This window comes from Scomber scombrus, chromosome 17 (genome assembly GCF_963691925.1).
Source record: "Scomber scombrus chromosome 17, fScoSco1.1, whole genome shotgun sequence".
In the NCBI taxonomy this organism is placed as follows: Eukaryota; Metazoa; Chordata; class Actinopteri; order Scombriformes; family Scombridae; genus Scomber; species Scomber scombrus.
Genome location: NC_084986.1, coordinates 3,079,793 through 3,105,194, shown reverse-complemented (window position 1 = coordinate 3,105,194; position 25,402 = coordinate 3,079,793). Strand labels below are relative to the sequence as shown.

At 38.4% G+C, this 25,402-nt stretch overlaps 1 protein-coding gene and 1 long non-coding RNA gene across 2 annotated transcripts; both read right to left on the bottom strand.

The window, feature by feature from the left end:
- Positions 1 to 8,034: 8,034 nt before the first annotated feature.
- On the bottom strand, positions 8,035 to 18,666 carry LOC133998017 (uncharacterized). The gene is made up of 7 exons (XM_062437755.1): positions 18,405 to 18,666; positions 9,961 to 10,233; positions 9,755 to 9,802; positions 9,443 to 9,580; positions 8,284 to 8,385; positions 8,119 to 8,198; positions 8,035 to 8,052 (listed from the first exon to the last, which is right to left on the bottom strand). The coding sequence occupies exons 1-7, from the start codon at positions 18,664 to 18,666 to the stop codon at positions 8,035 to 8,037; spliced, it is 921 nt and encodes a 306-aa protein (XP_062293739.1).
- On the bottom strand, positions 17,041 to 17,820 carry LOC133997909 (uncharacterized). The gene is made up of 3 exons (XR_009927318.1): positions 17,773 to 17,820; positions 17,154 to 17,276; positions 17,041 to 17,068 (listed from the first exon to the last, which is right to left on the bottom strand). It is a non-coding gene; the product is annotated as an uncharacterized LOC133997909 (long non-coding RNA).
- Positions 18,667 to 25,402: the final 6,736 nt, after the last annotated feature.

Here is a 25,402-nt window from a genome sequence, read left to right as displayed (position 1 = left end):
CACTGCTAACAACAGACAGATAAACCTCAGAGTCTTGAAGTTGATCTGATCTGTCGAACTGTCTGCAGAAGTAACGACCAGCATCCTCAACTGTGACCTTCTTTATAACCAGAGAACAGTCCGCTGTAACACTCAGTCTGTCTGATTTAGCCTTGGCATTTTCACCAATCTGCCCAAGTTTAATCAGCTCTACTGTTTCTGTGTTTTTTGAACATTGGAAGAACCAGTTAGTTCTGTCACATTTATCCTGATCAGTCATCACATTTTTACAGGACAAAGTGGCTTCGTCTCCATCTCTGACAATGATGTCGAGGGAAGTTTGTTCAGTTACTGCTGTTGAGAATTTGAGAGAGAAATGTGATAAATGAACTGAAATAAGACGTCTGTTAAAATACAAACAGTATATTTGACTGTCTCAGTAAAATTATTTAATAAAATGTTTTAAGAGTATGACTGTAGTGTCAATGTTAGAAAGAAACTGCTTATTTCACTGTATTAATGAAATTAATCCAACCAGTTCGACCACCGTGCTTCTCTGTCTTTCTCTCTGTCTTCTTCTCACGCTCTCAGCTCTCAAAATGCAGAAACACACTATCTACTTCCTGTTATGAACAAAGTGTCTCCTCCTCTTTGTGGCTTGAGACAGTTTTTATCATTTGTGAGTTAACTTTTTTAGATGATGCATATTGACTCTAAATTTGCACATTTTTGTATTTCATGAGAAACTACCACTCACATCTGCAGTATCTTTATATAATCTCAAATATTATCGAAGATATTATATTTTAATCAGCTGAGAGTAAATACATATAGGATTAGAAATTGTAGTAGTTAAGGGTGAATGTATCCATCCACTCACCACCAAGACCACAACACACTTCCTTTCCACTGCTGCATTTCAAAGTACTTCATGTTTATAACCATGACCTCATCATGTGACACTTCTCTGTGCACAGGACCAGTATGACCAGTAAGACAAATGATTCCCCTTTAAAAATAACATTTTCTGTGGTTCCCACTGTAATGTCTGATAAGTAAAAAGTATAAAATATGTGTTGAAACAGAATTAGGATTCAGTAGTGACAGGATTCATGGTGATGTTTGACACACATGAACAGACAGATGAAGAGTCAATCAGATAAGATCGTGTATCAGAGGTCTGAGACCTGTTAGTTCCTCATTGTATCTTTGAAGTCAGTTTCTAAGAACTGAGGTGGAAGTGTTTCCATGACAACGTGGAAACAACAGCAGCAGAGGTCTGCAGGTTTTAACCTCTAATGATGACCTAATAACACCAAAACCACACGAGGCTCACAGTCACAGAAAAGGACTGAGGACGTTGAATGTGTGAAGATTATTGATTATGAAAAAGGAACTAGTCTTTTTTTAAGACAGCATGGAGTATAAAACAGACAGGATTCATTATGATGTTTGATGGCACATATGAACAGACAGAATAGCGTAAAGACAGAATTTGAGTCTCACGGTGCAAAGTGGTGATACTGCAGCAGCTGGGATAGAAAGTTGCTGCATTAGTGGTTTGAGACCTGTTAGTTCCTCATTGTATCTTTGAAGTCCGTTTCTAAGAACTGAGGGGAAGTGTTTTGGTGAGAATGTGGGTGCAACAGCAGCAGAGCTCTGATATGACGACATGAACACTACAACCACACGAGGCTCACAGTCACAGACAGGCCAAACTTTATCAAGGCACCAGACAAAGAGAATACTTTCATCTCTGGAAATCACCAGTGAGACCCCAGCAGTATGTTTCTGATGATAACTGGTGTGCTTGCTGCTCTGTGTTTGTCCCAGAAGTGTGTACATGAATCAGTCATCACTAATAACCTACTTAGTGGTTACTTAGACCTTGTCTCTAGTCTTTTGGACAGTAGTTGTGTGTGAGGCCACTGAGCATGTGCAGAAATGCAGTTGTGTTGACAGGACTTTGTTAGCTTGTTGAGCTACATATCACAACCTCTCCACTTTTTACTATGTTGTAAAAATGTGATAAATGAACTGAAATAAGAATATGACTGTAGTGTGAATGTTAAAAACAAACAGCTTATTTGACTGTCTCAGTAAAATAAAAGTTATATAATAAGATTTTTGTATCTTACCTGTAAACTGAAGCCCCAGAATCAGAAATAAAAACATTTTAATCCATCTGAGTTCAACCATCGTGCTTCTCTGTCTTTCTCTCTGTCTTCTTCTCACGCTCTCAGCTCTCAAAATGCAGAAATACACTATCTACTTCCTGTAATGAGCAAAGTGTCTCCTCCTCTTTGTGGCTTCCGTCTTTTTTTCTACCTTACCAGTTAACTTTTTTAGATGATGCATACTGACTCTAAATTTGCACATTTTTGTATTTCATGAGAAAGCAACCTCTCACATCTGCAGTATCTCATATCTATATAAGATCTTATATTATAATCAGCTGAGACTAAATACATAAAGGATTGTAGAAGTTAAGGGTGAATGTGTCCACCTACTCACCACTGAAACCACAACACACATCCTTTCTACTGCAGAATTTCAAGGTTATTCATCTTTCGTCACATCCTGTGCACAGGACATGTATTTATATTCAATGATTTCCTCCTAATAAAGAGGATATTTTCTGTGGCATCTCAGTATTGGTTAAGACACATATCACATAACTTCAACATCTGACAAAAATCCTGTGAGACTGGGATGTAATCATGGATCACAAGGTAAAGAAATATGTCTCTGCATTCAGAGCAGCCATATTAAACCATATTAAGATTCAACATGTGCACACTGTGTTTGGTACCAGGGTGTGTTTGTCACAATGACGTGTTTGACCTCCTAAAAATAAGAAGAGGAAGTTGAACGTGTGAAGATGGATGCTCTCAACTGTCAGAGTCTGTACAGTAGTTTGTGTTGTAGAGACATTTAGTCTGTTTTATTCTGTTTTCTGTCAGGTGTTGAATTCACTGTAAGTTGACAGAGTTCATCCCATTTTCATCCAAACTGTCAAAAACTGTTTGATCAGCAATAACAGAAGCTACAGACAGTCAGAGGTCAGAGGTCACAGCAGCCTGACAAAGACTGAACTCACTGAACATGTAGGATGGAGACCTGATGATGTGTCAGCAATATGTTTCTGCCTTCAACCTTCGTGTCGTCCTCCCGGGTCAAATGGACCTTCCTTCCTTCCTTCCTCCTTCCCCCCTTCTCTCTTTCTTTCCTCCCTTCCTTCTTTCCTTCCTCCTTCCCCTTTCTTCCTTCCATCTGTCCTTCCTTCTTTCCTCCCTCCCTCCTTCTCTCTTTCTTTCCTTCCCCCTTTCCTTCTTTCCTCTGTCCTTCTTTCCTTCTTTTCTTCCTTCCTTCCTTTCTCCCTCCCTCCTTCATTCTTTCCTCCATCGTTCTTTCTTTTCCTCCCTTCCTTCTTTCCTTTCCTCCCTTCCTTCCTCCCATCCTTCTTTCCTTCCTTCATCCCCTTTTCTTCTTTCCATCTGTCCTTCCTTCTTTCCTCCCTCCCTCCTTCTCTCTTTCTTTCCTTCCCCCTTTCCTTCTTTCCTCTGTCCTTCTTTCCTTCTTTTCTTCCTTCCTTCCTTTCTCCCTCCCTCCTTCATTCTTTCCTCCATCGTTCTTTCTTTTCCTCCCTTCCTTCTTTCCTTTCCTCCCTTCCTCATTTCCTTCCTTCCTTCTCTCATTCCTTCATTCCTTCCTCCTTTCCTTCCTTCTTCTTTCCTCCGTCCTTTCCTTCCTCCTTCCATCCTCCCTTCCTTCCTTCCTCCCTTCCTTCTTTCCTTTCCTCCCTTCCTTCCTCCCATCCTTCTTTCCTTCCTTCATCCCCTTTTCTTCTTTCCATCTGTCCTTCCTTCTTTCCTCCCTCCCTCCTTCTCTCTTTCTTTCCTTCCCCCTTTCCTTCTTTCCTCTGTCCTTCTTTCCTTCTTTTCTTCCTTCCTTCCTTTCTCCCTCCCTCCTTCATTCTTTCCTCCATCGTTCTTTCTTTTCCTCCCTTCCTTCTTTCCTTTCCTCCCTTCCTTCCTCCCTCATTTCCTTCATTCCTTCTCTCATTCCTTCATTCCTTCCTCCTTTCCTTCCTTCTTCTTTCCTCCGTCCTTTCCTTCCTCCTTCCATCCTCCTTTCCTTCCTTCCTCCCTACCTCCTTTCCTTCCTTCCTTCCTTCCCTCCTTCCATCTGTCCTTCCTCCCTCCTTCTCTCTTTCTTTCCTCCCTTCATTCTTTCCTTCCTCCATCCCCTTTTCTTCTTTGCTTCTGTCTTTCCTTCTTTCCTCCCTCCCTCCTTCTATCTTTCTTCTCTTCCCCCTATCCTTCTTTCCTCTGTTCTTCTTTCCTTCTTTTCTTACTTCATCTTTTCCTTTCTCCCTCCATCCCTCCTTCCTTCTTTCCTCCCTCCCTCCCTTCCTACTTCTTTCCTCCCTTCCTTCTTTCCTTTCCTCCCTTCCTTCCTCCCTCCTTTCCTTCCTTTCTTCCGTCTCTCCTTCCTTCCTTCCTTCCTCCTTTCCTTCCTTCTTCCTTCCTCCCTCCTTTCTTTTTTCCTTCCTTCTTCCCTTCCTTCCTTGACTCGAGGACAGCAGGAGGGTTAAAACACAAACTGAGTCAATCTAATGCTGTAACAAGCAAACAACTGAATATTAAGACTCATACTGTGCGCACTCCTTTCCCATGATGCATTTCTGCCAATGTTTGACCTCCTGAAAGGAAGAAGACGAGAACTGAGGAAGTTGAACGTGTGAAGATTGTTATTAAAGATACATGTTTGTAATTAAGCAACTCTTCTTTTCTGTATATAGTGTTTATTAGACAACATACAGGATTCATGGTGATGTTTGACAGCACACATGAACAGACTGATGAAGAGTCAAACTTTGAGTCTTGATGCTCATGATGCAACATGGTGATGCTGTAGCTGCTGGAAAGAACAGATGAGATGATGTTTTGTTGATCTGACACCTTTTAGTTGCTCATTTTATCTTTGCAGTTAAATGTTCTGAGAAATGAGAGATGTGTGAAGTGTTTTGGTGAGAATGTGGAAACAACAGCAGCACAACACTGTTTGTACATGAGAATTCATGCTAAAATATACAGTATTTAATATGTACTTTTTTATAGTTGAAGTTTGAACTGATGAAAAATATTTTGAAAATGTTTAATTCAGATATTCTCCAATAAACACAACAAATCTCACTTGTTATCTGTAATGTGTGTTAAACCTTTATTAACTGAGTGTTTTGGCCACTTGGGGGCAGCATAAACAAGCAGTGAACACAACACTGACATGAACAATAAACAAACAGCTGCTTATTTCCACATCTGGCAGTTATGAAACAAAATCATCATTCATTAGTACAGAGTGGAAAAGTATAAAGATGAATAGGTATTAGTTTGGTTATGTTGGGTTAACTGAGTAAGTTCAGTTTACTGTTAAGGCTGATGAAAAACTTCATGGTGACATCTTAGTGGTTTACTTGGTTAATTGTTGGTTCCTCATTGCAGCTAAATATTTTTTTTTGACTGTTAAAACATTTAACATGCAGTTAAATGTTCTGAGAAATGAGAGATGTGTGAAGTGTTTTGGTGAGAATGTGGAAACAACAGCAGCACGACACTGTTAGTACATGAAATAATCACAAAACACAGTAAAATGAAATGGTAATAATTTCTTTATTTGAATATTATATTATTATCAGATGTAACAAAGAGAAGATTGTTACTGACTGCAGGAAGACTCATTCAAACCAAACACATGATGGACTCCTGATAAACATGTTAACAACAATGATAAATGAACATTAAAATGATTTCTTCTGTACATTTAAACATGAAACTGAGCTGCAGCTGCTGCAACTTAAAAAACAGCCAAGAAAGTCTTAAAAGTCTAAATTAAAGTTTAAATTCTTCCATTTGAAGCAGATTTAAGGGAGTTAAATTAGTGAAAACATGAGAAAAGTTAGAGACATAATGCAGCAAAACACATTTAATAAAACTCACACTATGCTTCTTACATAACTAGAGATAAAATCCAGATGTTAATATTCTTGTCAAACTAAAAAGTGTCTCAGGACACAAAACATATGAACATTTCTTATTTACACTCCAGACAGCCTCCTTTGAACACAGTTCTACTAGTTAACTCACTACACCCCCTACTGGACAAATAAAGCCATTACAACAAGAAATCCTGAAAATCATCATAAAAACAGTCAATATCTCAAAGTGATGTTATGATTCTTTCTTTATGTAAATAATTCAACTACTCATGTAAAAAAAAAATACTGCATATAAAACAATAACAGGTGATACTTTTTTTTTTTTTTTTAAGATACAAAAACAAGTAAAAGGTTCAAACTAAAACATCTTTAACTACAACACTAACACATTAAAGTGCCTGACAGCAAGTTTATCAACCAACATGTATCCAAGGCCGTAGCCAGGATTTTTCAAATACCGAGGTCAAAAAGAAAACGACGTCTTATATAATAGTTCAAAGTAATCCATGATGTATTTATACCACTTTCTTGCTGTGCATTTCTCAGTCATGGTCACTCTTGTGGTCCAGTTCTTTCTTATCACTTCCAATTTTGCAACTTAAATCAACTCCTATTTCAGTATTCTACAACTTCTATGGTTGTATCTTTAAAAAGTATAACTGCAATATATTATTTTCTTTGTTTGTTCTTAAAATGTGGAATAAAGCACGGCCTGCTGGGAAAGGGAGAAAAGGGCTGGTCAAATGAATGAACACTTTGCAAAATCGGGTCATGTCCAATTCACGAATGTAGACATAAACATATTTCTGGCTATTTTCAAGTCGCAGTTCACTACTACATCTACTGCAGCGAATATTTTTTCTGAAAGTGAGCACTTAAAAATCTCCAGTAGCCTAATATGCTGTGTATATTTGTGAATTTGTGACGAATCTGCTGACGGAAGCACAACACAGCTGGAGCTGTTCTGTAAGGAAACCAGTTAAATTGGAAACCAGTTGGGACATACTGGGGGCCAGTGAAAAAATTCCCGGTGGATTTCAAGGAATCACTCCGCCGCTGGTTATAGCCGACTACTTTTGTTTTGACATGGTAGCAGTATCTGCAAGTACGTGTCGCGTGACGGTCCGTTGATGCAAGGATAATTGTCTCATCGGCTATTTTCACTTCACAACAAAACGAAAAAAATACCGAGGACATGACCTCGGTGTCCTCAATGGTAGCTACGGCCATGCATGTATCATATAATGTATTTTGCTTATTTACACTCCAGGCAGCCTCCTTTACACACAGTGCTACTAGTTAACTCACAACTCCCCCTGCTGGACAAATAAAGCGCTTACAACAATAATAAACTCTGAAATTCATCATAAAAACAAACATTCATGTAAAAAAAGAGAAGTAAAAGGACAATATTAATTTAGCTAAATTTAACTGATCAGTCATCAATGTAAAAAGAAAAGTCATGAGAGGAGCTGTAACTATACTGTGGTCTCTTATTTTTTGGGTTAGTTGACAGTAGCGTACAGGTTGCTGGGATCAGTGGAGGCTCCAGCAGAAGAGGAAGAAGCTTTCACAGTGCTGTAGGTCACTGCATCATCATCATCACCACGAACCTGGAAAACAATACACATACATTACACATCATGACATGCCAGTGGTTTCCAACCTTTTTGTCTTTTGACGTCTTACAAAAAGCAGTGTGTAGTCAGGCTCACATTTCAGATGTCTATGAGTTGTTAACAGCTCCACCAAATAGTGATTTTCCCTCTAAACTTCAAATGATCCAATATTTCAGAAAAAGTCCATAAACTGAAAACACATTTGTATCAGAACTTCTCTTCATAGTTTTTCTTTGTTCACCAACATCACCAGTGTAAGTAATCAGACTTCTTACCCGGGCTCTACTGTTGGTCTTCTTGGTGTAGCTGATGGAGGCGTAGGAAACACCATCTTCAGGATCAGTCTACACAGTGAAGACAACATGATGACTGCTCAGTAACATCTGGATTTATATGGACTCAATCTTCCACCTCGTCAGTTCAGTTCAGTTAGACTCAAGAGTTTCTGTAATACTGACACATTTTAGGGAACAAATATAAGTAAGTGTAATGTTGTACTGGTGAAGTTTGTGATCTCACCGTGTCCTGACTGGTTTCTAAACCAGACTGAGTCACTGCAGGGTTTAAACTCAGTCCCTGACTCATCTGTGTGTTGTTCCCTGAAAGATAAAAGAGAGAGTTGACTTTAAATTCAACACTGACAATTCAGGTTTTACCAAAAGTTTAATCTGTGGTCTTTCTCACCTGTAGCTTTCTTCCGTCTGATGGCCACAACAACAGCAGGTACTATGATTGCTGCTGAAGCCACAACGATTAACAACCACCAAAGTGGAGAGAACGAAGACTCTGAAAGTTAAGTGAGACACATTACTGTCATATCTTTGTTACTTTGTCTTGAAATCAAATGTGTTTCAGTTGCTTTTAGTCCTGTTTAAAACATGTGGTAGTGGCAAACTTCAGGTCTTACACAGAATTGGGTGATAATTTATACTTTATGCTTTATAAACCAAAACCACAACAGGAGTGTTAAACCACAATGCATGTTTGACCTATAATAGGTGTGTCTCAAATCCAAAATATATTCTTTGAGCTAAGAGACACTGAAGAGGATTTTTTGTGTGTGTGTGCATTTTTTTTCTGTAATGTCGGAAGTTTAAAGTTATTTATCATATTGCTGTGCCACTTCAGATAACGTTACACTTCAGTGTCTGACTACTTGAAAATGGCTGCGGGCAAATGACAGGAAATATATAACTTTAGGCAACGGGAGGGTCAGTTCAAAGCCAGGGTCAATGAGTTGTGATGGTTAAGTAAGTCATTATCTTCGATTCTTCGGTTTTCAGTTCATCACAATTCATCAATTTAATTTAACAGACACTTTTATCCAAAGTGACGTACACCTGAGATCTGATACAACACAAGCAGAGATCTAGTCAAGAGAGAACAACTAGTAAGTGCCATGAAGCTAAGTTTGAGTCCAGTAGGACGTTGGTACCGACAGACATTACATAAACACAATGAATAGAGAGTTTAGATGAAGTTTGTTTTGTTTCAGTCCATCAAGCTGTTTTAGTTTCTGTAAGTAAGTGTCAGGAATCTGAATGTGATGTGAGCAGCAGCTGGTCACCAGTGGAGGGATATAAACACAGCTGTTTACACATGTTTCTGAGGCCAGCAGTGTTTAAATACATTAAATAAAATGTTGAATACATATAAATGACTTTACTGCTTACCTTCTGATTAAAACCCCTCAAACTTTAAAATAATTAAATAAAAACACATCGTTCTACATTTAAAATATATCAAATACACAAATGTAGTTTGTTATATTTCACATTTCACACAGTGAAGCGTCTGTCAGCAGTTCATGGAAACATAATAATTCCACAGACAAAGTTTCTACCTTTAAATCCAGTTGTATCATCATGTGTATCAGGCATCGATGTGTCCGTATCTGTAATTATCCTGCTTTCAATCTTTTTATCATTTGTCATCTTTGTTGGTGACTTAGTTGTTGGTGCTTTTCCTTTCCCATCTGGTCCTAAACAACATCACAAACAGTTCAGTAAGAGCTTGCATCGTTTAGCATCTGCAGCAACCAAAGAATGAACACTGATGAAATATTTAAAGTTAAAATGCACCAAATAAATAAATGCAGTTTGTCATTTTTTCATATCAGAATAAAGTGATTTTAAACACATCGCTTGCTGCTCACCTTTTTCTGCTGCTGTTGTTTCAGGTTCTCTTGTTGTTTCAGCTTCACCTGACAGATTAAATTAAAACCAACTACTGTGACTTTTTTGTAAAATTACATTGTTCAAAAACTTAAAACACATCAAATAAACAAATGTAGATTATTATATTTCTTATTAGAATAAAGTGATTTTAAACAGCTCGTCATCTTCTCACCTGGTTTCTTACCTGATAACTGAGGACAGAAGTTATACAGCTGCTCTTCATTACTGTTGATATTTGTGACTTCACACTGCAAAGACTTATAATTTGATTTGTAAATAAAATTAGAAGTTGGTAAGACTGCAGTGACAGAGCAGGTAGACTGTGATGTCTGTACGTCATTGGTATTTATGTCCCAGTCTCTTCCTTCATACAGCCACTTCACTGTGTATCTGCACCATTCATATATCGACACAGAGCAGCTTAACTTCACCTCATCAGTGTCCTTATGTTCAGTCACTGGTGAAGATGGAGATATTGTGAGAGAAAGACAACAAGAGTAAAATTAACTTAATCACTGTAATCATAATTATTGTAATGTTTCATTATATTGTTCTAACAAGACAGTTTGATCTGAAAACATTATGATGTAAATACTCACTGTTAACAACAGACAGAAGAACCACACAGTCTCTATATCGTCCTGATCTGTCAAACTGTCTGCAGGTGTAACGACCAGCATCCTCAACTGTGACCTTCTTTATAACCAGAGAACAGTCCGCTGTAACACTCAGTCTGTCTGATTTAGCTTTTGCTTCTTCACCAATCTGCCCAAGTTCAATCAGCGCTACTACTGGTGTGCTTCTTGAACGTTGGAAGGTCCAGTCAGTTCTGTCACATTTATCCTGATCAGTCATCACATTTTTACAGGACAAAGTGACTTCATCTCCATCTCTGACAGTGATGTAGAGGAAAGTTTGTCCAGTTACTGCTGTTGAGAATTTGAGACAGAAATGTGATAAATGAACTAAAATGAGAATATGACTTTCATCTGTTAAAATACAAACAGCTTATTTGACTGTCTCAGTAAAATAAAGTTATTTAATAAGATTTTTGTATCTTACCTGTAAACTGAAGCCCCAGAATCAGAAATAAAAACATTTTAATCCATCTGAATTCAACCATCGTGCTTCTCTGTCTTTCTCTCTGTCTTCTTCTCTCGCTCTCAGCTCTCAAAATGCAGAAATGCACTATCTACTTCCTATAATGGACAAAGTGTCTCCTCCTCTTTGTGGCTTCAGACAGTTTTTCTCACTTGTGAGTTAACTTTTTTAGATGATGCATACTGACTCTAAATTTGACCATTTTTGTATTTTATGAGAAAGCTAGCACTCACATCTGCAGTATATTTATATAATCTCACATATCTATATATGATCTTATATTATAATCAGCTGAGAGTAAATACATAAAGGATTAGATATTATAGTAGTTAAGGGTGAATGTATCCACCCACTCACCACCAAGACCACAACACACTTCCTTTCCACTGCTGAATTTCAAAGTACTTCATGTTTATAACCATGACCTCATCATGTGACACTTCTCTGTGCACAGGACCAGTATGACCAGTATGACCAGTATGACCAATGATTACCCTTTAAAAATGACATTTTCTGTGTTTCCCACTGTAATGTCTGATAAATAGATTATAAAATATGTTTTAAACAGAATGAGGATTCAGTAGTGACAGGATTCATGGTGATGTTTGACACAAATGAACAGACAGATGAAGAGTCAATCAGATAAGATGGTGTATCAGAGGTCTGAGACCTGTTAGTTCCTCATTGTATCTTTGAAGTCAGTTTCTAAGAACTGAGGTGGAAGTGTTTCCATGACAACGTGGAAACAACAGCAGCAGAGGTCTGCAGGTTTTAACCTCCAATGATGACCTAATAACACCAAAACCACACGAGGCTCACATTCACAGAAAAGGACTGAGAACGTTGAATGTGTGAAGATTATTGATTACGAAAAACGATCTAGTCTTTTTTAAAGATAATATTTTTTAGAAAACAGAATAGCATGAAGACAGAATTGGACTCTAGTGGTGCAGCATGGTGATACTGCAGCAGCTGGAAAGAACACAGATAAGATGGTGTATTAGTGATCTGAGACCTGTGAGTTTCTCTTTATACCTTTGTGGTCAGTTATTCTAAGAACTGAGGGGAAGTGTTTTGGTGAGAATGTGGGTACAACAGCAGCAGAGCTCTGATATGACGACATGAACACTACAACCACACGAGGCTCACAGTCACAGACAGGCCAAACTTTATCAAGGCACCAGACAAAGAGAATACTTTCATCTCTGAAACTCACCAGTGAGACCCCAGCAGTATGTTTCTGATGATAACTGGTGTGCTTGCTGCTCTGTGTTTGTCCCAGAAGTGTGTACATGAATCAGTCATCACTAATAACCTACTTAGTGGTTACTTAGACCTTGTCTCTAGTCTTTGGACAGTAGTTGTGTGTTAGGCCATTGAGCATGTGCAGAAATGCAGTTGTGTTGACAGGACTTTGTTAGCTTGTTGAGCTACATATCACAACCTCTCCACTTTTTACTATGTTGTAAAAATGTGATAAATGAACTGAAATGAGAATATGACTGTAGTGTGAATGTTAAAAACAAACAGCTTATTTGACTGTCTCAGTAAAATGAAAGTTATATAATAAGATTTTTGTATCTTACCTGTAAACTGAAGCCCCAGAGTCAGAAATAAAAACATTTTAATCCATCTGGGTTCAACCATCGTGCTTCTCTGTCTTTCTCTCTGTCTTCTTCTCACGCTCTCAGCTCTCAAAATGCAGAAATACACTATCTACTTCCTGTAATGAGCAAAGTGTCTCCTCCTCTTTGTGGCTTCCGTCTTTTTTTCTACCTTGCCAGTTAACTTTTTTAGATGATGCATATTGACTCTAAATTTGCACATTTTTGTATTTCATGAGAAAGCAACCTCTCACATCTGCAGTATCTCATATCTATATAAGATCTTATATTATAATAAGCTGAGAGTAAATACATAAAGGATTGTAGACGTTAAGGGTGAATGTGTCCACCTACTCACCACTGAAACCACAACACACATCCTTTCTACTGCAGAATTTCAAGGTAAGTCATCTTTCGTCACATCCTGTGCACAGGACATGTATTTATATTCAATGATTTCCTCCTAATAAAGAGGATATTTTCTGTGGCATCTCAGTATTGGTTAAGACACATATCACATAACTGCAACATCTGACAAAGATCCTGTGAAACTGGGATGTAATCATGGATCACAAGGTAAAGAAATATGTTTCTGCATTCAGAGCAGCCATATTAAACCATATTAAGATTCAACAAGTGCTCACTGTGTTTGGTACCAGGGTGTGTTTGTCACAATGACGTGTTTGACTTCCTAAAAATAAGAAGAGGAAGTTGAAGGTGTGAAGATGGATGCTCTCAACTGTCAGAGTCTGTACAGTAGTTTGTGTTGTAGAGACATTTAGTCTGTTTTATTCTGTTTTCTGTCAGGTGTTGAATTCACTGTTAGTTGACAGAGTTCATCCCATTTTCATCCAAACTGTCAGAAACTGTTTGATCAGCAATAACAGAAGCTGCAGACAGTCAGAGGTCAGAGGTCACAGCAGCCTGACAAAGACTGAACACACTGAACATGTAGGATGGAGACCTGATTATGTGTCAGCAATATGTTTCTGCCTTCAACCTTCGTGTCGTCCTCCCGGGTCACATGGACCCCGTCTGTTTTGACTGTTCCTTCCTTCCTTCCTTCCTTCCTTCAGTCTGTCCTTCCTCCTTCCCTCCTTCTCTCTTTCTTTCCTCCCTTCCTTCTTTCCTTCCTCCATCCCCCTTTCTTCTCTCCTTCTGTCCTTCCTTCTTTCCCCCTCCCTCCTTCTCTCTTTTTTTCCTCCCCCTTTCCTTCTTTCCTTCTTTTCTTCCTTCCTTCCTTTGTCCCTCCCTCATTTCCTTCCTTCCTTCTCTCATTCCTTCATTCCTTCCTCCTTTACGTCCTTCTTTCTTCCTCCGTCCTTTCCTTCCTCCTTCCTTCCTCCCTTCCTTCCTTCCTCCCTACCACCTTTCCTTCCTTCCTTCCTTCCCTCCTTCTATCTGAGACTCACTTCCTTCTATCTGTCCCTCTTCCCTCCCTCCTTCTCTCTTTCTTTCTTTCCTCCCTTCCTTCTTTCCTTCCTCCATCCCCTTTTCGTCTTTCCTTCTGTCCTTCCTTCTTTCCTCCCTCCCTCCTTCTCTCTTTCTTTCCTTCCCCTTTCCTTCTTTCCTCTGTCCTTCTTTCCTCTGTCCTTCTTTCCTTCTTTTCTTCCTTCCTCTTTTCCTTTCTCCCTCCCTCCCTTCCTCCCTTCCTTCTTTCCTTCCTTCATCCCCTTTTCTTCTTTCCATCTGTCCTTCCTTCTTTCCTCCCTCCCTCCTTCTCTCTTTCTTTCCTTCCCCCTTTCCTTCTTTCCTCTGTCCTTCTTTCCTTCTTTTCTTCCTTCCTTCCTTTCTCCCTCCCTCCTTCATTCTTTCCTCCATCGTTCTTTCTTTTCCTCCCTTCCTTCTTTCCTTTCCTCCCTTCCTTCCTCCCTCATTTCCTTCCTTCCTTCTCTCATTCCTTCATTCCTTCCTCCTTTCCTTCCTTCTTCTTTCCTCCGTCCTTTCCTTCCTCCTTCCATCCTCCCTTCCTTCCTTCCTTCCTCCCTACCTCCTTTCCTTCCTTCCCTCCTTCCATCTGTCCTTCCTCCCTCCTTCTCTCTTTCTTTCCTCCCTTCCTTCTTTCCTTCCTCCGTCCCCTTTTCTTCTTTCCTTCTGTCTTTCCTTCTTTCCTCCCTCCCTCCTTCTCTCTTTCTTTCCTTCCCCCTATCCTTCTTTCCTCTATTCTTCTTTCCTTCTTTTCTTACTTCATCTTTTCCTTTCTCCCTCCATCCCTCCTTCCTTCTTTCCTCCCTCCCTCCCTTCCTACTTCTTTCCTCCCTTCCTTCTTTCCTTTCCTCCCTTCCTTCCTCCCTCCTTTCCTTCCTTTCTTCCGTCTCTCCTTCCTTCCTTCCTTCCTCCTTTCCTTCCTTCTTCCTTCCTCCCTCCTTTCTTTTTTCCTTCCTTCTTCCCTTCCTTCCTTGACTCGAGGACAACAGGAAGGTTAAAACACAATCTGAGTCAATCTAATGCTGTAACAAGGAAACAACTGAATATTAAGACTCATACTGTGCACACTCCTGTCCCATGATGCATTTCTGTCAATGTTTGACCTCCTGAAAGGAAGAAGACGAGAACTGAGGAAGTTGAACGTGTGAAGATTGTTATTTAAGATAAATGTTTGTAACTATGCAACTCTTCTTTTCTGTATATAGTGTTTATTAGACAACAGACAGGATTCATGGTGATGTTTGACAGCACACATGAACAGACTGATGAAGAGTCAAACTTTGAGTCTTGATGCTGATGATGCAACATGGTGATGCTGTAGCTGCTGGAAAGAACAGATGAGATGATGTTATGTTGATCTGACACCTTTTAGTTCCTCATTTTATCTTTGCAGTTAAATGTTCTGAGAAATAAGAGATGTGTGAAGTGTTTTGGTGAGAATGTGGAAACAACAGCAGCACAACACTGTTTGTACATGAAATAATCACAAAACACAGTCAAATTAAATGGTAATAATTTCTTTATTTGAATATTATATTATTATCAGATATAACAAAGAGAAGATTGTTACTGACTGCAGGAAGACTCATTCAAACCAAACACATGATGGACTCCTGATAAACATGTTAACAACAATGATAAATGAAAGTTAAACTTATTTCTTCTGTACAATTAAACATGAAACTGAGCTGCAGCTGCTGCAATTTAAAAACCGCCAAGAAAGTCTTAAAGTCTAAATTCTTCGGGCGCGCAGGTGGTTGAGTGGTTAGAGCGCATGCCACGTACGCAGTGGACCCCGGTTCGAATCCCGGCCGGCGGACCTTTACTGCATGTCACACCCCCCCTCTCTCTCCCATGTTTCCTGTCTGGCAACTATTAAATAAAAGGTGTCTATGCCTGAAAAAAAATCTTAAAAAAAAAAAAAAAAAAAAAAAAAAAAAAAAAATTCTAAATTCTTCCACTTGAAGCAGACTTAAGGGAGTTAAATGAGTGAAAACATCAGAAAAGTTAGAGACATAATGCAGCAAAACACATTTAATTAAATTCAAACTATGCTTCTTACATAACTAGAGATAATATTCCTTATTTACACTCCAGACAGCCTCCTTTGAACACGGTGCTACTAGTTAACTCACTACACCCCCTGCTGGACAAATGAAGATATTACAACAATAAATCCTGAAAATCATCATAAAAACAGTCAATATCTCAAAGTGATGTTATGATTGTTTCTTTATGTAAAGAATTCAACTATTCGTGTAAGAAAATACTGCATATAAAACAATAACAGGTGATACTTTTTTTTTAAAGATACAAAGACAAGTAAAAAGTTCAAACTAAAACATCTTTAACTACAACACTAACACATTAAAATGCCTGACAGCAAGTTTACCAACCAACATGTATCATATAATGTATTTTGCCTATTTACACTCCAGACAGCCTCCTTTGAACACAGTGCTACTAGTTAACTCACTACACCCCCTGCTGGACAAATGAAGATATTACAATAATAAACCTGAAAATCATCATAAAAACAGTCAATATCTCAAAGTGATGTTATGATTCTTTCTTTATGTAAATAATTCAACTATTCATGTAAAACTGAGAGGATATTAATGATATAACAGTCAGGGAGTCGTTTCTCTGGTGAGCTGATGTTGGTGTGGAAGTGGTTGATCAGTTTTCATAGTTCACCGCACCATCATCTTCATCATTCATCTCCTGTGAAAAACAACACAAAGAAACACAAAGTCTAACACATTCACACTGAAAACTAACAAATCACAACCCCACTTCTTTCACCTTTAGGTTTCTGCTGCTGCACATTCAACACAATCACAAATAATCTTATATATACAAATAAATAAATTTGAAAGAGCCTCAAACTCCCAGATTTTCCGCCCAGCTGACTGTTGAAGTTTTAAAACTGAATACAGGTCACAGTGGAGTCAGCAGACCCTGAACGCACCATCAGATATTTACCTGACTGGCTGCTGGACCTGAACGCCTCGCTGTTCTGCTACTTACTGAGTAAGAAACCTGCACAAACACAAACAGTGAGACATTCACAGTCCTGCATTACAGTAACATGGACGTTATTAGTTGATTTTATACATCAACTCACAGTGTGGTCATCAGGTGGTCTCTGGTTCCCTGCTAAACAAATCAGAGGAACATTTCAGCTCTAAACTTACAGTTTGTGTTAATCAGACAGAACAAAGGTTGGTGAACATTTTCTCACCTCGAGCTCTGAAGTGACGAACAGTAACAACAGTGATGAGAACAGTAACAACAGTGATGAGGACGAATTCAACCACACGCATCACCAACATTATGTAGATCAGAGCAGAACAATCTGCATGAACTGTGGAGTAAAGAAGAGTTTTAGAAGAAATGAGATGAAACTTTTTTCCCCTTTCCAATAAACATTTAACAGCTTTTGGCAAATGTAAAACATATTAAGGAGCAGGTGTGTGTTTTTTTAGCCAAAATTTTATTTCACATATTTTCACATATGGGAAAAACCTTCCAAAAAATATTTTTCTTTCCACCTGACAAAACACTGTCTCAGTTTGTCTGCTTTAATTTCAACATCTTTATAAATCTGCTCATTTCCAAACAGTGCTGCTGTGTTTCCTGAAGCACTGAAGAGTCAGGGAGAACTGTTTAGTTACAACAATAAGAAATAAAACAGGAAAATGAGAGTAAGTGTGTGTGTTTCTGTGTTATCCATTTGTATGTAGTATCATGAAAACCATATTTATGCAGCTTTTCCAGTAAAATATGATGGTTGACTGCATCAAATGCTTTGAAAAGATCTATAAAAATGCTGAATACATATAAATGACTTCACTGCTTACCTTCTGATCGTTCTGTTGATCGTGTTGTTTCAGGTTTTGATGTTGTTGCAACCACACCTGACAGATTCAATTAAAACCAACAAACTTTATAATAATTAAATAAAAACACATCGTTCTACATTTAAAATACATCAAATAAACAAATGTAGTTTGTTATATTTCTTATTAGAATAAAGTGATTTTAAACAGCTCGTCATCTTCTCACCTGGTTTCTTACCTGATAACTGAGAACTGAAGTTATACAGCTGCTCTTCATCATTTTGGAGATTTGTGACTTTACACTGCAAAGACTTATAATTTGATGTGTAAATAAAATTAGAAGTTGGTAAGACTGCAGTGACTGAGCAGGTAGACTGTGATATCTTTACGTCACTGATATTTATGTCCCAGTCTCTTCCTTCATACAGCCACTTCACTTTGTGTATGCACACATCATATATCGACACAGAGGAGCTTAACGTCACCTCATCATTGTCTTTATGTTCAGTCACTGGTGAAGATGGAGATATTGTGAGAGAAAGACAACAAGAGTAAAATTAACTTCATCACTGTAATCATAATTATTGTAATGTTTCAGTATATTGTTCTAACAAGACAGTTTGAGCTGAAAACATTATGATGTAAATACTCACTGCTAACAACAGACAGATAAACCAGAGAGTCTGGACCTTGTTGTTTTCCTGATCTGTCGAACTGTCTGCAGTCATAACGACCAGCATCCTCAACTGTGACCTTCTTTATAACCAGAGAACAGTCCGCTGTAACACTCAGTCTGTCTGATTTAGCTTTGGCTTCTTCACCAATCTGCCCAAGTTCAATCAGCGCTACTACTGGTGTGCTTCTTGAACGTATGAAGGTCCAGTCAGTTCTGTCACATTTATCCTGATCAGTCATCACATTTTTACAGGACAAAGAGGCTTCATCTCCATCTCTGACAGTGATGTCGAGGAAAGTTTGTCCAGTTACTGCTGTTGAGAATTTGAGAGAGAAATGTGATAAATGAACTGAAATAAGACGTCTGTTAAAATACAAACAGTATATTTGACTGTCTCAGTAAAATTATTCAATAAAATGTTTTAAGAGTATGACTGTAGTGTCCATGTTAGAAAGAAACTGCTTATTTCACTGTATTAATGAAATTAATCCAACCAGTTCGACCACCGTGCTTCTCTGTCTTTCTCTCTGTCTTCTTCTCACACTCTCAGCTCTCAAAATGCAGAAATACACTATCTACTTGCTATAATGAGCAAACTGTCTCGTCATCTTCAGACAGTTTTTCTCACTTGTGAGTTAACTGTTTTAGATGATGCATACTGACTCTAAATTTGACCATTTTTGTATTTTATGAGAAAGCTAGCACTCACATCTGCAATATCTTTATATAATCTCACTTATCTATATATTATCTTATATTTTAATCAGCTGAGAATAAATACATAAAGGATTAGATATTGTAGTAGTTAAGGATGAATGTATCCATCCACTCACCACCAAGACCACAACACACTTCCTTTCTACTGCTGCAGTTCAAAGTACTTCATGTTTATAACCATGACCTCATCATGTGACACTTCTCTGCACAGGACCAGTATGACCAGTAAGACAAATGATTCCCCCTTTAAAAATGACATTTTCTGTGTTTCCAGCTGTAATGTCTGATTAGTAAAAAGTATAAAATATTTGTTGAAACAGAATTAGGATTCAGTAGTGACAGGATTCATGGTGATGTTTGACACACATGAACAGACAGATGAAGAGTCAATCAGATAAGATGGTGTATCAGAGGTCTGAGACCTGTTAGTTCCTCATTGTATCTTTGAAGTCAGTTTCTAAGAACTGAGGTGGAAGTGTTTCCATGACAACGTGGGAACAACAGCAACAGAGGTCTGCAGGTTTTAACCTCTAATGATGACCTAATAAACACCAAAACCACACGAGACTCACAGTCACAGAAAAGGACTGAGGGCGTTGAATGTGTGAAGATTATTGATTATGAAAAAGGAACTAGTCTTTTTTTAAGATAGCATGGAGTAGAAAACAGACAGGATTCCTTTTGATGTTTGATGGCACATATGAACAGACAGAACAGCGTAAAGACAGAATTTGAGTCTCACGGTGCAAAGTGGTGATACTGCAGCAGCTGGGAAAGAAAGATGGTGACTAGGGGTTTGAGACCTGTTAGTTCCTCATTGTATCTTTGAAGTCCGTTTCTAAGAACTGAGGGGAAGTGTTTTGGTGAGAATGTGGGTACAACAGCAGCAGAGCTCTGATATGACCACATGAACACTACAACCACACGAGGCTCACAGTCACAGACAGGCCAAACTTTATCAAGGCACCAGACAAAGAGAATACTTTCATCTCTGAAACTCACCAGTGAGACCCCAGCAGTATGTTTCTGATGATAACTGGTGTGCTTGCTGCTCTGTGTTTGTCACAGAAGTGTGTACATGAATCAGTCATCACTAATAACCTACTTAGTGGTTACTTAGACCTTGTCTCTAGTCTTTGGACAGTAGTTGTGTGTGAGGCCACTGAGCATGTGCAGAAATGCAGTTGTGTTGACAGGACTTTGTTAGCTTGTTGAGCTACATATCACAACCTCTCCACTTTCTACTACGTTGTAAAAATGTGATAAATGAACTGAAATAAGAATATGACTGTAGTGTGAATGTTAAAAACAAAAAGCTTATTTAACTGTCTCAGTAATATAAAGTTATATAATACGATTTTTGTATCTTACCTGTAAACTGAAGCCCCAGAATCAGAAATAAAAACATTTTAATCCATCTGAGTTCAACCATCGTGCTTCTCTGTCTTTCTCTCTGTCTTCTTCTCACGCTCTCAGCTCTCAAAATGCAGAAATACACGATCTACTTCCTGTAATGAGCAAAGTGTCTCCTCCCATATTTCTTAAGTTATCAAACTTGTAACTTTTTGTAGGTGGAGCATATTAGCTTCCCTTTTATTTATATTCACAGTTGTTTGCATTTTACAAGCAAGCATCTGTGATATCTTGTATAATCTTATATATCAGTAAAATATCTATATACATATAGGATTAGATATCAGAGGAGTTCAGGGTCAAGGTTTCCAGAGACTCACCACTAAGACCACAACACACTTCCTTTCCACTGCTGCATATCATGTGTGTTATCCACTAAACTCTCAATGTTAAATACAAGAGGGTTGATGCAGTTGACAGTGAATGTCTCTGCTAACCTACATACCAAAACCACAACACTCCTCCTCTCCAGTGTGGTGTTTAAGTGTCTAGGTACTTCCTATAATCAGAAGCTATATTTATATAATTCTTTTGAATCTAGCTCACATTAATCTCTCACTCTCTGTGCACAGGGACAGTATCAGCATTTTTAGAGGTAATTCTTAATAACATTGTAAGGTTGACACATTAAAACCACTGATGTGAGCTGATGCAAAGTATTAGCAGTAAAAACAGCAGAAAGAAGTCAGTAGATTTAAGAAGGTCTGTTACAGGTTTCATCATTTTAGACTTGGTTTGGTTGAAGGAGGACTGATGAAGTTTGAGCTATTAAGACACTAAAATACAGCTGATTAAAAGCTGTTTGACGCCACACATGAACACAGAAGTGAGTTACACTCCTCCTACCAGCATTTGATGTGTTGCAACATAAAGTTACTGAGAACAAAATAATGTAGTAATATTTTAGTGGTTCCTCATTCCAGTTAAATATAGTTTCCTAAGAACTAAGACAGAAGTTTTGACGCCTACATGTAGTTACAACATCAGCTGAACTGTGGAGGTTTTCTCCTCTAATGATGATCAAGTTTGCATCATAAGGCTCCTGGAAACAAACACTTTATTAACACATAAAAGAAACAGTTGCTCTTTGAACTGAAGACAAACTTTTAGGGTCACTCTCTTAATTTAACTCTTAACTTCAACCTGCTACAGTTATATTGAAGATATAAAGAATTAAAGATATTTGTGGTATCTACTTGCTGTAATTAGTAAGGTGTCACTTCCTCATGGTGACTTTTATCCCTTCTTTCTGTCTTATGTCATTTCTTGCTTTTCTGTATGCAGACGATGGCATCTTTTATGTTCCTATGTTGTTTATGGCTGGCATGAAGTTCACTCTGACCTGATGTATCTGGAGTTAAAGATCATAATTTAACAGCTGTTGAGTTTCCACAGTTTCTTCTCATTCAGAGGTTTAACTTAACTCACAAGAATAAGGATTGTTCCACTTCTAAGTTTGCTTTAATTACTTTCATATCAGAACATAAAAAATAAACTACAACGATATAGATGTTAAAAAATACTGCATATCAAACAATAGCTGTTACACAATAAGACATACGAGCCAAGATCATTGCATGCATGTACAGCTGTGCCCTTTTATTGTTTTTCATATCTTTTGTCAAATTTAAGTCCAAAACTAAACCCAAAACTTTAAATTCATTCACCATGTCAAAATCTTCTCCCTGTATTGTTACTCTGAGGTTTTCTGGCTGTTTTTTTTCTTTAATGGAAAAACACAACTGTAATACCACAGCTGCCACACTAGTAGTGAATCTGTAGGTGTTTGATGAATAAATGTTTCCAAAGATAAAAAATATTTATTTTCTTCTTTTTTGGTGTTTTTTTTTGTTTCTGTGGTAAGATGTCTGTATCACTCATGTGTCAATACTTACCGAGCTGTCACTTCCTTATTCTGTTGAAAAATTGCACCATGACCTGTTATTTCCCTTTTATGTTCCCTCAGTAAAAAGAGTACTTCACTTCTCATGTATGTATCATTCATTTACTCTCCATTTAAAATGAGGACCATACTTTCTAAGATAAAGTCTGCCAGATCAATAAGGCAGCTTGTATCCAAAAGTTAACAAATATTCAGGGTTCGGGTTACTGCGTCTGATGGAAACACAAACACCTTTAACCCTCAAACGCTGGGGTGTCAAACTCATCTTCATTCAAGGGCCACATACTGACCTATTTGATCTCATGTGGGCCGGATCATTAACAAGATGGAAGGTAGGAAAGAAATAAGAAGGGAAGGAAGGAAAGGAAGGAAAGACAAACAGAAGATAGGAAGGAACAAAGAAAGGAAAAAAGGAAGGTAGGGAGGAAGGACGGATGGAAGGAAGGACAGGAGGAAGGTATAAAGGAAAAAAGGAGGGTAGGGAGGAAGGACAGATGGAAGTAAGGACAGAAGGAAGAACGTAAGGAAGGAAGAAAGGAAAAAAAGGAAGGTAGGAAGGAAGGAAAGACAGATGGAAGTAAGGACAAAGGGAAGAAAGGGAGGAAGGACAGATGGAAGGAAGATGGAAAAAAGGAAGGTAGGGAGGAAGGACAGATGGAAGGAAGGAGTGAACGAAGAAAGGAAAAAAGGAAGGTAGGAAGGAAGGACAAATGGAAGGAAGGACAGAAGGAAGAAAGGGAGAAAGGAAAAAAGGAAGGACAGAAGGAAGAAAGGGAGAAAGGAAAAAAGGAAGGTAGGAAGGAAAGACAGATGGAAGGAAGGACAGATGGAAGGAAGGACAGATCGAAAGAAAGGAAAGAACGAAGAAAGGAAAAAAGGAAGGTAGGAAGGAAGGACAGATGGAAGGAAGGACAGAAGGAAGAAAGGGAGGAAGAAAGGAAGGGAGGAAGGAAGAACAGAAGGAAGAAAGGGAGGAAGGACATATGGAAGGAAGGCCCACGAGCCGCATGTTTGACACCCCTGCTCTAACGCCAAGTGAATTATATTTGAAAGCTTTTTTCTTTGCCACAAATGACTCATTTATCACCAACTGATGTTGTTGAATTTAGGGATGTGTCATTAAAACCGAACAATCGAATAGTCTAAAGTCGACCTTTGTGCTGTGGTCGTTTTGTTTTTTTCATTGAAAAACTTTAATGTAGGGTTGAGGTGTGTAGGGTTCACTAACTACTACAGAGCAATTCTCACTTTCAGCCACTAGGGGGATGTGTAAGTTTTTGTAAACCACCTCCACCTTATTTTAAAGTAGTCTACACACAATAAGCAACATGTCTAACAAGCATGCCACAAGATAATAATACTAATAATAATAAAAGTATCCAAAATGAAGCACAATACAGTAGAACATGGCATGAAAAAATACCATGAAGCAAGACCTGCTTTTGGGTTTTAAAATTGCACTTGTGATAAAAGACCTCTTAAAATTAAGGATGTGTCATTAAAACCAATTAATCAAATTATTTGCGAGATCTAAAGTCAACCTTTCTGCTGTGGTCGTTTTTTTTCTTTTTTGTGTCATTGAAAAACTTAAATCAAGAGTTGAGTGTGTACGGTTCATTAACAACTACTACAGAGCAATTCTCACTTTCAGCCACTAGGGGGAGCTCTAAGTTTTTCTAAACCACCTCCACCTTATTTTAAAGTAGAGTCTGACACAATAAGCAACGTGTGCAACAAGCATGCCACAAGATAATAATATTAATAATAAAAGTATCCAAAATGAAGCACAATACAGTAGAACATGGCATGAAAAAATACCATGGAGCAAGACCTGCTTTTGAGTTTTAAAATTACACTTGTGATAAAAGACCTCTTAAAATTAAGGATGTGTCATTAAAACCAATTAATCAAATAGTTGTTTGAAAGATTTAAAGATAAACTTGTGCTGTGGTCGTTTGTTTGTTTGTTTTTTCATTTAAAAACTTTAATCCTGAGTTGAGTGTGTAGGAATCATTAACAACTACTACAGAGCAATTCTCACTTTCAGCCACTAGGGGGAGCTCTAAGTTTTTATAAACCGCCTCCACCTTATTCTGAAGTAGAGTCTGACACAGAGTGAATTTATACTCAGCTGCTTTGACTCGGTAGTAAATTAACCTGCTAGCAGACGAAGCCACACAAAAGTCCAGCGTGTAAAAGCTTCCAGAAAGTAAAGGATAAAGTTGTCAGGAGTGAAATATGTGGAGCAGAGTTGAGCTATCGTTGTTTCACATGGACACAAAGCTGCTGTCTGCTGTGACGGTTACTGAGGGAGACGGACCTGACGATCATCACCAAGCTAGTCTCAGAGAGAAAACTAACGTTACGTCTCTCATTGCTAACATGACTGTAATTACAGGCGTCTCAAACATGAGGCCCGCGGACCAGAACCGGCCCGCCGAGCTGTCCAATCCTGCCCACTTCCTTTCCTGTCTTTTTATCCTTCCATCTTTCCTTTCTTTCCTGTCTTCTCTTCCTTCCTTCCATGTCTTTCATTCCTTCCTTCCATTTTTCCTTCCTGTCTTCCATCTTTTCTTCCTTCCTTCCTACCTTCTGTCTCTTCTTCCTTCCATCTTTTTCTTTCCTTTCATCTTTTTCTTTCCTTCTCTTCCATCTTTTCTTCCTCCCTTCCCTACATGTCTTTCTTTCCTACCTTCTGTCTTTCCTTCCTTCCTTCCATATTTCCTTCCTGTCTTCTCTTCCTTCCTTCCCTACATGTCTTTCCTTCCTACCTTCTCTTTCCTTCCTTCCTTCCATTTTTCCTTCCTGTATTCTCTTCCTTCCTTCCCTACATGTCTTTCCTTCCTACCTTCTCTTTCCTTCCTTCCTTCCATTTTTCCATCCTGTCTCCTCTTCCTTCCCTACATCTGTCTTTCCTTCCTACCTTCTGTCTTTCATTCCTT